This window comes from Pempheris klunzingeri, chromosome 1 (assembly GCF_042242105.1).
Source record: "Pempheris klunzingeri isolate RE-2024b chromosome 1, fPemKlu1.hap1, whole genome shotgun sequence".
Lineage (NCBI taxonomy): Eukaryota > Metazoa > Chordata > Actinopteri > Acropomatiformes > Pempheridae > Pempheris > Pempheris klunzingeri.
In genome coordinates, this window is record NC_092012.1 from 9,817,422 (window position 1) to 9,830,469 (window position 13,048).

A 13,048-nucleotide genomic window follows, 5' to 3' on the forward strand; every position below is an offset into this window, starting at 1 on the left:
AGAAACCTTTAATAAAATAAAAAAGTAAAGAGGGGAAAATAGAGATTTACAGCTGGCCATTTTGACAGTGGACTTGATATAAGGTGTTCATAACAAGTTTTGCATTTTATTCCTGGTCCCCTCACACACATTTTAATCATATTTTATGTGATCTATGTATGCAGCACTCATCCTCTCTCTGTCACCCAACCTCTCCAATGTGTCCCTCTTAAACAGATTGCTACAATACTTGTAATGATGGTCCTTCCCAGCTGTGCTGCAGGAGAGAGGAAGGGAGCAGCAGGCTATAGTATTACCATAATACCCGCTCCCTCCCTCCACCGTCCCAAGGGCCCATGTGGGGCTGCATGGGGATGTGGGGTAACTCTGCTGTGGAGGGGACTCAACTGGCTGCCGGTCCTGCAGGATGTGTGTGCGTGTGTGTGCGCGTGTGAGTGTGTGTGTGTGTGTGTGTCTGTGACAGGGCTGAACCTGCCTGTGGGCGATGTAATAAAAGCGCCACACACTGCTGGTAGTGATGGTGGCACTGCTGCTGTAGCTGCAGAGGAGGGGATAAATATAAACCGGGCCCGCATCAAGGAGACGGCCCTCCAGTCACAGCCTGACTTACATCCTAATAATTAGGCCCCTTTCCAATAAAACAAGGATTTGTAGCCATGCATCTATTTTACTTGTGTTTGCTGCTGCAGAGGGAGGGATGCATGATCTGCTGCAGTCTCTGGATGAAGCTTAGGCTTTGAGAGCGTTTAATTTCAGCAGTGTTGCAAAGTGATCAGCAACATTTGTCCAGTTTTCTTCTTGACGTTTATACTTCAGAAGCAACATATGTTTGGGGTTTTTTCAGGATCTTATGCACTGTACATTTTATATTTGATTATCTATTTCAAAATACTGTGTGAAATAATTTCTTCATTAAAGTTGTTACAATAAATGTACACGAGGGTTCATTCCAGTTCATGTGCTACTCTGATGCATATACATTCTACAGTTTTCTTGAATTCGCACACAAACACACGTGCGCACAAACAGTCTACTGTCTCTGATAGTGTTTAATCAATCGATGAGGCCTGCAGGTTGCTGTTGCATGTTATCTTAAAGCCCCTAATGTGCTCTGGCTAATGTTTTTACTCTTATACTCTTCCTCCCAACATTAGCTCTTTCTCTGTGTTTTGTTCTCTTTTATCATTTCAAACACACTATTGGACATCAATTATTTATGCATCATCACAGAAAATAGGTGATTATGTCTAAATATTTTACACAGTGTGCTTCAAACATCACCTTCTCTTAACTAGATTGTTGTTGCCTTTGTGAGTAATATACTGGAATACCAATAATATAAGAACTAGTTAGGCATGATAGCAAAATGTGATGTTACATTTTCTTCTCTTTTGTGTGTACTTATATTGTGTGTTTTGAACACCGCATGTGTCTTATTTTTCCCTTAAAGGCAATTTTTTGATTTTGACTTTTTTGATTACCTGATTGTCATTTCATTTCATTTCTGTCTGTATCACAATGATGTGTGAGAATTTCCCGAAAACACTGGGGAAGACAGAGAAAAGTAGAGATACTGAGATGGAGACAGAGAGAGAGAGAGAGAGAGAGAGAGAGAGAGAGAGAGAGAGAGGGGATCTGGATGGGGTGGCAGCCCAGGCAGGGGGTATCAGGCTAATTAAAGCAAGCATTTGTCAGAGATTAAGCCTTAAACAGAAAAGGTCATCTGAGCACCAGAGCGCACTGTTTCGCTGCTGTGCTCTTAGGGCAGTCTAAACCTTTCCAAGCTAAATGGTAAAGATGCTATTTGCCACAGATGGGGGAGGGGACCCAGATCCCGACCAGCGGTAAGAGTGACACTCAGGTCATTGGTTCTTCACTGCCCATTACACATGCTGGTCAAATCTGGCTACCGGTGTCATTTAGGGATGAAAAATAAGCGCTCAGACAAGATCAATACATGCAGCCGTCTGTACCAGCTGTGATTAATTGACTGTCACCAATTAATGACTGGCCTGTTGCAAAGCAATGCAATCTCAGAGGGACAATGGGACTTGTCGGAAAATATTTCTTTCATTTCAGTCTGTTATTGGTTATTCCGGAGTGAGTTTCCCAGCATGAAATTCATAAACCACTTCAGTTACAATTTGCAGGTTTACTACGGCACACTGGAAGGTCTCTCTGACAGCATCTTGCATGTCAGGTGCACTTTGAAGTCATTTGTGATATTGAGACGAGTATGGGCTGGAATAAAAGTTCGTACTACAAACGCACCCACGCAGTTTTTTTTTTTAGTTCAATTGGAAACAGTTACTAAAAATACTTGAATGTTTTCTTAACTGTATACACCTGCTGTGTACATCGTAAGAAATTCTCATTATACTGTAATAATAACAAGCAGCATCGAATAATGCTGTGGAAATTGATATTACATTTATTTCAAGTTAATTCACGTAATCATTTTAATCATGTATATTCACTCCAGATATTCTCATAAAACAAATGGTGCCATGAAAAACAAGTGAGAACAAGTGTTGGTCTGTGATCCATTTAATATATTGTTGAAATCAACCAAACAAGTGCCGGTGATGTTTTTAAACTGGGATCAATATACAAGCTTTTTTTCCTTTTCTTTTTTTGCGGGTCGTCAATCCTAATCATATTAGATCCTCAGAAGATGTCCTGGTTTGAGATACAATGAAGCACAGGACATGTTGGTTTAGATATGAGTAATGGCTCCAGAGGGCTACTCTGTGGAGGCTGTAATTTGGAATATTTGTAGTTGAAATTATGATAACATTAGATCACTGAGTATCGTTACAAATTAGATCGTTTACCTGAGGTGAAAGCTTACAAAATATAAGATTGCGATCATTATTAAGGACAGGCTTTAAATGAATGAATGTGCTGATAGTGGCATCTAAATTACGAATTGCCATTTTGGGATAATTTATGTTTTTGTATTGCAATAAAAATAAATATGGTCCTCCGGTATTGCTGTGATTCATCATTTTAAGAAAACATCAAACATGAGACAAAACTAAATATGTTGAGAAATGATTTGTTAGTTGTTCCTGGGAGCACTCTGACCTCGAGAAACTTAGTTTTCTAAGTGAGACCTACTCAGTAAGCCCCCATCTGCTGTAACTTTTGCCAAAACTTCACTATATAAATAATAACAAGGACTTTACTAGAAGAACAGCTATATTTGCTTACAAGCTAATTTTAACCCAAATAGAGAACGTATGTTGCTGTATATCTTAAAGTGTCATATTTATTTATCTATTTTCACCACATTAAACTTTTGGAGGCTCTTCTAGGACTATCTTTTCCAGTTTCATTTTTAACATTTGTTTTCCAGTATAATCTGTGACATGCAAATCGCACCCCAATTTCAGCATCCCTCTGGGTGCCTGGTTTCTTTATAGATTCTTATGGGGAATGCAATTGTCTTACCCATCAAACCCATGTGTTGACTTTTGCTCTGGAAAATGTTGTAGCTTGTGTCCTCCGTGTGCATGGCTACCTTTTTGTTGGAAAATTGATATAATATAATGTATGACTTTCAGTGTTAAGTTCCCACCTTTAATGTTCACTAGCATAAATCTGTGAATCGTGGGTTAAAATGTTGATTGTGCATCTTTGATGTGTTTGGGGTTAGTCAAGGCTACATCCAGTGGCCACACATCATACTGTCCGGACTTGCCCCATAAGTCTGTTGGAAGAATCAGTATGTGGAAGAATCAGTTAAAAAGAGTGCATTTAAACTTTAAACTTCAATTTTTGTGCTTGATATTAAAGATAACAGATGACTTTTTGTTTTTTGATTTGGTTTTAAAAAAATAAAACAGCAAAAAAACTGACAAACTGTACTGCAAACTACAATCGACAGGTATAATATACTGTCTATTCTTTGCTTTACTCATAGCTGAATTGACACATCAGGATGATTTCATACAACAACTCTAAGCTATTGTTATGGGTAAAAAGTGTTGTTTTAAAAAAAAATGACATTCATAATCACTTTTCTCTTCTCGGACCAAACACTAATGTACAAGATATAAAATGTCTATTATTTGTGCTGTATTTATATTTGCAATTCCACTAATCATGATAATAGTGGTTACTTAGCATGAAGAACCCACAGACAACAACAAAACTTTTAGTCCATTGTTGTGGTTATATAGCCTGTAAATTTGCTGTATGGTTCAGTTTCACTACTCTCATCAACCCAACAGCAGCAGGCTGAGATAAGAAGACAGATATTCTTCGTAGGAGCTGGTGGAGACCAAAAAAGAGCAAAAAGGAGAGTGGAAAACTAGATTTAGGTGGCCACACCCAGCACTCCACATAAATGCTAATGTTGCTCCAAGGCCGCTGGTTGCTTAAATGGGGCATGGTAATATTTTCCTAAAATGTTAGCCATATCTTCTTTCAAATTCATTAATTCAAACACCAATATGTTTACTCTATAATTTTCACAGTTTGAATTGGCAAACACTGATGTAGCGATATCATTACTCAGTGTTTGAAGAAGTATTCATTTCTTTTATTTAAGTAAACATAGCAACTACAGTGTAGAAATACTGTCACAAGCTATTAAGTAAAAGTACAAAAGTATCTGCATCAAAGTATACTAGAAGTACCAAAAGCAAAAGTACTATAGTATTATGCAGAAAGGCAATTTCAGAATATGATATTAATGGTAATAATTTAGTTATTGAGGCACTAATATATAAATGTCATTAATGTTGCATCTGGAAAAAGTGAATAATTTTGACTACTTCATGTATGTATATAGAATAATGCATCAGAATATATTTGTTGATTCTATATTTATATGTAGTATATATTAGTGACTAAAGATGAACTATAGTTAAATGTAGTGGAGTAAAAAATACTGGATTTGCCTTGCAATTGTAGTGAAGTAGAAACATAAAGTAGCACAACATGTAAGATTCTGAGCTCAGTACCTCAAAGTTGTACTTAGAAGCAATGCCTGAATACATCTTTGCGCTTCGATCCCATCTCTGCTCTTGGTGTGTTAAACGTTTGCGAATGTGCAGCCTTTTGGGCCTTCTCGGCTTTCCGTAGTTCTCAGACTGGGCGCGCAATGGTTCCTGGTGGGAAGTTTGTATCTCCTCAGGGGTGAAGTGTGTTTTCTGCGCGTGTATTCCTTCTAAACATGGCTCTCAACTTTCAGACATCCACGCTGTCTATGACTTTACCGATTTCGTGCCAGATATGTCTCGGAAAGGTAACTGCCGCCCTGTTTTCTGTCGCTATCGTCCGTCAGCCGTTAAACGAAGATGGTGTGTTTATATGGAGTAAACTGCTGCCTAGTAACCTACGCGTTGTTATGTTGCCGGTGTAACGCAACAACTAGTTGAAGTTAGCTATCGTTACTAACTTAAACTGTGTTTCCTGGCGTTAACTTAATCGTTTTTGCCAAAGTTTGCCACTAATCTGCTCGCGTTTCTCTCCGCAGGTCAGGCAGCCGGTGATTTGTGCTAACCACCACGTGTTCTGTTCATCCTGCATGGAGATGTGGTTAAAGAAAACCAGCCAGTGCCCCACCTGCAGAGTGCCCATCACAGCAGAGAACCCCTGCAGACAAATCATCGGTGAGTAGCTCCGTGCCAGAAGGAAGGGATCAAGGTCTCAAAACAAGGGAGGTAACTTAATGTGAGGCTCCATCTGCCTGCAGCTTCCCACAGCTGAATCACCATGACTGGACACCATGTAAACACTGTAAGAGAGGAGTGACAGCCAGGTTAGACCAAGGCTTCATCAGCCACATTGTTGTTTGGAAAAGCCTTTGATATATGAGGAACTTTTATGTCTCACGACTGTTGGGACTTGAAAAAATATGTTATTCAGAACTGTAGAGACAGAAGGAAGGTTAGTGAGTTATTTATGGTTGATATGTTAGACTGCATGTTTGCTTACATACTTGGAGTTTTTGTTCCTCCACGTAGTGTTGTATGATGATGATCTATGACATTTTTGGTCACACAAATGAATGGTTTCTTTCCTAACTTGTTTTTGCTGGCCTGATCATTTTGGATCACATTGCAAAATGATAAAGGACAGTCTACAAAGTCTATATGTGCAAGCATGTAGGTCAGACACAGCTAATGGGCTTCAGCCTTGGACACTTTGAGTCATCCACTAGAATATTTATTTCAAATGTTAGGTGGCAGTTTTGGTGCAGCCTGAATTTAAACATACTGTAATGCATCAGATTATATTATGGGATATGAACACATCGAAGAGCCAGTATAAAACACCTTTTGATCCCATTTTGTGACTCGAATTCTGATCAGCTGTGCCCAGTGACTGCACGGAGCACCTCAAAAGTCCTGTTGTCTTTCCACACTTTCCTATATGAACAACCCTCAGGTGCATTTTGAGCGTATTTTTAGCTGCTCAATGGCACATTTTTTACTTTGGACTCTAACTGATAGCTGTTTATCTGTTAATAGTTTTTTTGTGCTAAGGCAAACTAAGTATGTCCTGGACTTATTTCTGTGCTGAATGGAGATAAAGTTGGTATTAATCCTTTCATCCAACAAGCATATGTTTGCCTGTGTTATATGCTTTGTGGGAAGGTCTGTTTATCTGTCACTGTATGAGCCTGTTTCTGTTACAGGAGGCACAAATGAGAGCGATTACAGTGATAGCCCTTCCGTGAGGAAATGTCTCAGAAAAACCAGAGGAGAGCTGCTCCTACGGGAGTATGAGGTATGGGTTCATCACGCCATGCATTTTCATATGTTAACACGGCAACAACAAGAAGTTTGATGCTCTTGAACAGAATTACCAAGGCGTTTATTACCACAAAAAACGTAAGCATCGGATCGACACAGTTCATTGGAGTTTTAGTTTCACATCCACTGTCCAATGATACAGATGTTCTTGAGTGATGCACTCCTGCTGTCTGCTTTAGCTGTTTATTGTTACTCTTTGGATTATTTGCATTTGAGCAGAGAAAGTTTAAATGGCTTCTTTACATGTCCCTCGACAAAATGTGGCAAATTCTCTGAAAAAGACGAATCATTGGTTTACATTACAGCACAGTGTCCAGCTTTCAGGTTGCCAAAAAGGGGGAAAACAAGGCTTTTGTTAAACCCTGTTTTCAGTTTCACACCAATTCTCTCTAACAGGAGGAAATTGAAGGGCTCATGAGAGAAAATGAGGAGCTGAAAAACAAAAATCAAAGTCTGGAGTCACAACTGAAGACGGCTTTGGATCCCTGCAGCATCAGCGCAGATGACAAAAAGGTCGACCCCTTCGTCCTGGAAGAGTGGACAAACAAGCTGCGAGCTGCCACGGATGTTTGTGAAAAAGTGAAGCAGGACATGGACAAGCTTAAGGAGGTATACAACCTATAAGAGTACAGGGTAAGGTGTAAAGCACTGTGTGTGGAGCTGGTAAGAGATTAATGTTAAGTTTCTATAGTTAATAGCCTGTTAGCTGTGTTAAGAACTACAGCATACTGAAACCCCCAAAAAGAATAAATATGATTAGCATGTTGTCGCCGTTGTAATTCATTGTTTGATATTAAGGAATATGGTACACGTTACGACACAGTGTTTATTTACCAATGCAATTATCATAAATGTAGTGCAAATACTGGGCTAACGTTGATGTGTTTCTTTACCATCCTCAGGCAAATAAGGCACTACGATCTCAAAATGTCGACCTCGTGCAAGAGAATATGAGGTTGAAAGCAGAGGTGGTGAGCAGATCTCCTCAGAAGTAAGTATCTTTCTTGTGGTAATGACGTGTAAATCCTTTTGATTCTTTCTTTGACTCGCATTCAAGGGACAAAGTATTTGGCACATCACTGTCTTTGGTAATTGTACAGACAAAATGAACTGTCAGAGATAGTTGTGGTGGCACATTTTAGGCATTTAACTCCTCCTGTATGATTTGGTTTTCCCTTTCTCTGTCAAATCAACAGTGACATAACACTAAATTGATATTCCAAAACACAGAATGGAGACTGTTTTTATTATCTTTTTTAAAATTTCTTTTCAAATGAGCCATCTGGCATACGGTACATTTGCTTGGCCAAGCGATTGGCAAATATAGAAAAATGGCGTAATGTTATTTCTGTTATGATGATCCTTGAACTATTTGAAGACTGAGAATGATCTGTCCACAGGTTTGGTCGTTATACAGTGGCAGCACTGGAAGCTAAAATTCAGCAGCATGAGCGCGATGTGGAGCACTTGAATAGGGCTCTGGAGCGCAGTGATCAGTACATCGATGAACTGGAGTCTCGGGTCAGACAGTCTGAGAATAGACGTCCCGAAGTGCAGGAAGCGTGCGGGAGTCGCACGGCTGGGTCAGAAGATTTCACACAGCAACAGAAAATCGACATGATGATGAGAAGCTTGAGTGACAATGAGAGGGAGTCGATCTGCAGCAACCCAGAGGCAGAATGTCCAACATTTTCCAGAAATCACAGTTTGATGTTCATGCCATCTGCAGACGACAAAGGCTTTAATAAGAATGTGACTGAGCGCCAGAAAACCGAGAACTTGGACGGCACCTCCTCTGACTTTTTGCCCACCACTCCGTCCTCTGCCTTCCGGTCCCTGACTCTGAGAAGCCCTGGCATCCGAGAAAAGAAAGTTGCGTTTAAACCTGCGTCTTATCTGCGGAGGCTTGATTTTGAAGATTTTCCCAGCCCCGACAAGAGCAGCAGCACCACGGAGAACCAATTCACCAGCCTCGACAAATATCCCAAAGGCTTGGCCGCCAATACTGACGTGAAACCTTCCAAATCAGCCTTCTGGGGTGGTTGGCACAGATCTGAATCTGACGACCAGTCATGCCCGGGTCCAAGACAAGAAAGCTCAGTTAAAGAAGCAGCGCCTGTTTTAGAAAATACATCTGATAATTTCCAGATGTCCAGCGAGGCCTCCATGGATGCAGCTTACCTGGACAAAATCTCAGAGTTGGACTCCATGATGCTAGATGGAGAAAGTTCCAGTAGCCGAGGATCACAGCTCTCCCTGGCGTCCTTCCCTCCCTCAGACTTGGACAGCACTCTTGTACCAGACACACAATCCTGCCCCGATATCTTGTCGAGCCCTCGTGGCAAACCTGTGACACAGAGTGACCAGAAGAGCCACCCCCCACGCGGCAACGTGGATGGCGCCGTGAACGACGAAGAGGCTCCAAAAGGCTCTGCAGAGGAAAGTTTTGCTGCACTGGTGTCAGGAGAGATGAGCAGTGCCAATGTCCCTGGCTGTGCAGGGCATGGAGGGCCATCTCAGACTGATGAACTGTCTTTTGATTTGCTGTTTGATTCACTAGAGGAAAATAAGGCTGGTACCTCTGGCTCTTTCAGTCCGGCAAGCCAAGACCATGATCTTGTCAACCCCTCACCCCCCTCCTCCTCCTCCTCCTCCTCCAGCTGCACTGGTAAACCTGTGAACACAACAAGAGACAGACATGCACTGAACATCAGCCAGCCGACAAAGAGAAAGTCTCACAGTCCCTTTAACACAAGCAGTCCCACGAAACTTTCAAAGCTCATGTGATGGTTTTAAAAAAAAAAAAAAAAAAAAAAAAGTTAAACCTCATGGCCAAATATGGCTGGAAACATGTTGCTTCTGAATAAATGTGTAAATGTGATGCTCAGGTGTAATTTATTGTCTGTTACTGTCATTTTGTCTGATATTGCATAAACTAAAACAAAACAGGACAGGTTTGTCAGATTTTGTCTGATTTTTTTTTTTTTTTGTATAGTCTACTTGTACATTTAAAGCCAGTCTACAGTCTGATAATCTGCCTTTTCAAATCAAACAGATCCTTGTGTGCTGGTATTTGTTATACTGTAGTGCATGAGTTTGGTGCTGAGACATTCTTCAAACATACTTTTAGCCTAATAGTATGTGTTTGTCATTCAACATGGTCCTCGTCATCTTTGTGATGACATTCAACACTGAAGACGCAAACATGAACATCATGACAAACAACGATAGTTTGAATTAAATACTGCGATGTAAGAGTGTTAGGAAATAAAATAGTAATGCAATGAGAAACAATGTATGAAACTTTCTTTTGTGTTTTTCAGCATTTTTTTTTTCATCATCTTTTGCAGTGCCTTGATCACATGACTCAGATCACCTAATAACTCTCTTAAGGATTTACATGGGCTCCCATAGGCTGTATTGGCATTAACGTTTTGTGGTAAGTTTTCCATATTGTGATATCTAATGGAAATGGGGGTTAATATTTAGTGAACAAACTTTTTTTCTTTTTTTTTTTTTTTTTTACATTTTCCTTTTTGTGCTACTTTTCCTTTTCTGCATTACATTAAACAACAACAATTATTCATTTGCTGCCATTAAAAGTCGAGAGGAAAAAAACCCTACCTACTCATATCGGTATAAAAGCATGTTGTAGCCCATAACGACACTCATTAGAGACTTCACACGCAGAGTAATTCCATTGTAGCACAAAGCGCCTTATTTATTATGCAAATTTAACGATATCATGTATATTTCACATACCTCTAATCGCTGCATGAAATTTTAATTGGCCAACCGTTGTGGTTTGAATAAATGAAGTGTTAATTCATTGGGATTAATTAATTTAGGTAAAGACTGTGTACAAGGTTACGCTGGTGTATTAAATCAATTTGTTTAGTGCTCATCTGGCGATGATGGGCTTTAATGATGAGGCGGCGGTCTCATTACTTCCGAGCCCTCAGATGAGAGACAGTGGACAGTGAGACCTGAGCCTGCTGCCACATCATGTAACCTACACATTTAAATGTTTGGCACTGGTGTGAGCCCCTGATAAAATCAATAAAACAAATATAGAAATGTTATATTTCATTGCTGATTTTGGTTATCACGCGTTGTTTGGTGTGTTAATTGTGGCATTAAAACGCATGGCACACTTCCCCCTTGTAATTCTACAGTCTTTTAAGGCAACTTCCAGAAATCAGATGGGCAAAGACCAATCTAAAGTGTATGGCTGCTAAAATAAACAGCGTTAAGTCAGTGGTTTTACGGCCTGTAAGTGCAGAATAAGGCCTAAAGACAGTGGGACCGGCGCTGCTCCGTGGCTGGGTGGAGTGGAGCGAGCCCTCTCCAGATGTTGCTGCTTGCCCTGTGAGCAGTTTTTATCTGTCAGCCTGCTCACTGTTCTGGCAGTTTGTGTCTCGCGAGAGCAGCCGAGCACGGGCTTGACGAGATCTGAGGCGCTCAGGTGTAAGAGCCTCTCTCATCCCCAGCAGTGGGAAACAGTAGACAGATAAGTGCGTCTGAGAGACTGCAGGCATCTCTGTGATCTCCGGGCTCAAGGCTGCACTCGGCGCACTACACAGCGAACTGCACCGCATCGTTACCGGATAAGGCAAAGGACCACTGTGTATCTATGACTTTTTTCCAGCTCTCGTAGCCGTTTCCCCCCCTTCTTCTCGTGCACTTTAATTGGAGAAGCTCGCCAAGATGATGTCCATGAACAGCAAACAACCGCACTTCGCCATGCATCCCTCTTTACCCGAGCACAAGTACACCACCCTGCATTCCAGCTCGGAAGCTATAAGGAGAGCCTGTCTACAAACTCCACAGGTAAATTATCCCCGAAAAACTTCGGCTTTGTCCTTTTTCGTGCCTAGGCTGCATGTAGCGCTGAACGCTGTCTGTGCGTAATAACAAGGGTTGCTCCAAGGCACATTCAGCCAAGACGCGCACTTAATGTTTTTTTCATGTATTCCACGGCAATCACTCCAAGACTCTTCTTTTTGAAAGCATGCTCACGCAAAGCCAGGCTTTACTGTTTTGTATTAATTTTTATGACTTGCCGCATCTGAAGGAATACTCCGGCTGTGTTTTGTGATGCCAAAAGTCCCGACTGACATACATTTATTTATGTTCTTTCTTTCTTTTTTTTTTTTTCTGTCGCCTTTCTTTCCTCTCCGTCTCTTTCCCCTTTTCCTACCCATTTCGCACCCTTAAATTCTCCCCTCCTCTCCCTTTTTAATTTCCACCCTTGCAGCTGCAGAGTAACATATTTGCGAGCTTGGATGAGACCCTGCTGGCCCGGGCGGAGGCTTTGGCGGCCGTGGACATCGCCGTGTCCCAGGGCAAGACGCACCCGTTCAAGCCCGACGCCACCTACCACACGATGAGCACGGTGCCATGCTCGTCGACATCCACGGTGCCGCTGGCCCACCACCATCATCACCATCACCACCACCACCACCAGAACCTGGAGCCCCCGGACATAATGGACCACCTCACCTCGCCGTCCCTCGCCCTCATGTCCGGTGCGCACGACGGGTCCGGCGGAGGAGGCGGCGGGGGCGGCGGAGGTGGCGGCGGAGGGCTCATCTCCACCACCTCTGGGCACCCGCACTCTCACATGCACGGCTTGAGTCACCTCTCCCACCAGGCTATGAGCATGAACTCGCCTCTCACCCACCACGGGCTCTTACCGGGCCATCACGGAGGGGGTCAGGGCGGCCCAGGGCTCACTAACGCCGGACTCCCCTCCATCAATGACTCGGACACAGACCCAAGGGAGCTGGAGGCTTTCGCGGAGCGCTTCAAGCAGCGGAGGATCAAGCTGGGGGTGACCCAGGCGGACGTGGGCGGCGCTCTGGCTAATCTCAAAATCCCCGGCGTGGGATCACTGAGCCAAAGTACAATTTGTCGATTCGAGTCGTTAACTCTCTCCCACAACAACATGATTGCGCTCAAACCTATCCTCCAGGCCTGGCTGGAGGAGGCCGAGGGGGCCCAGAGGGAGAAACTGAGCAAACCTGACATTTTCAACGGAGGGGAGAAGAAGCGCAAGAGGACCTCCATAGCGGCCCCAGAAAAGAGGTCTTTGGAGGCTTACTTCGCCGTGCAGCCTCGGCCGTCGTCCGAGAAAATAGCAGCTATAGCTGAAAAGTTGGACCTGAAAAAAAATGTGGTGCGAGTGTGGTTTTGTAACCAAAGACAGAAGCAGAAGAGGTTGAAATTTTCAGCCACTCACTGATGGCCGAGGAAAAAGGGCAAAAACAAACAAACAAACA

The 13,048-nt window shown here is 42.4% G+C and overlaps 2 protein-coding genes across 2 annotated transcripts; both read left to right on the forward strand.

The window, feature by feature from the left end:
- Nucleotides 1-5,173: 5,173 nt before the first annotated feature.
- On the forward strand, nucleotides 5,174-9,718 carry obi1 (ORC ubiquitin ligase 1). Its single transcript, XM_070829578.1, has 6 exons — nucleotides 5,174-5,254; nucleotides 5,486-5,621; nucleotides 6,650-6,741; nucleotides 7,164-7,376; nucleotides 7,670-7,758; nucleotides 8,168-9,718. Exons 1-6 carry the CDS (start codon nucleotides 5,183-5,185, stop codon nucleotides 9,552-9,554), a joined length of 1,989 nt encoding a protein of 662 aa, XP_070685679.1. The 5' UTR covers nucleotides 5,174-5,182; the 3' UTR covers nucleotides 9,555-9,718.
- A 1,756-nt stretch (nucleotides 9,719-11,474) lies between these two features.
- pou4f1 (POU class 4 homeobox 1) lies at nucleotides 11,475-13,011 on the forward strand. The gene is made up of 2 exons (XM_070829589.1): nucleotides 11,475-11,597; nucleotides 12,025-13,011. The coding sequence occupies exons 1-2, from the start codon at nucleotides 11,475-11,477 to the stop codon at nucleotides 13,009-13,011; spliced, it is 1,110 nt and encodes a 369-aa protein (XP_070685690.1).
- Nucleotides 13,012-13,048: the final 37 nt, after the last annotated feature.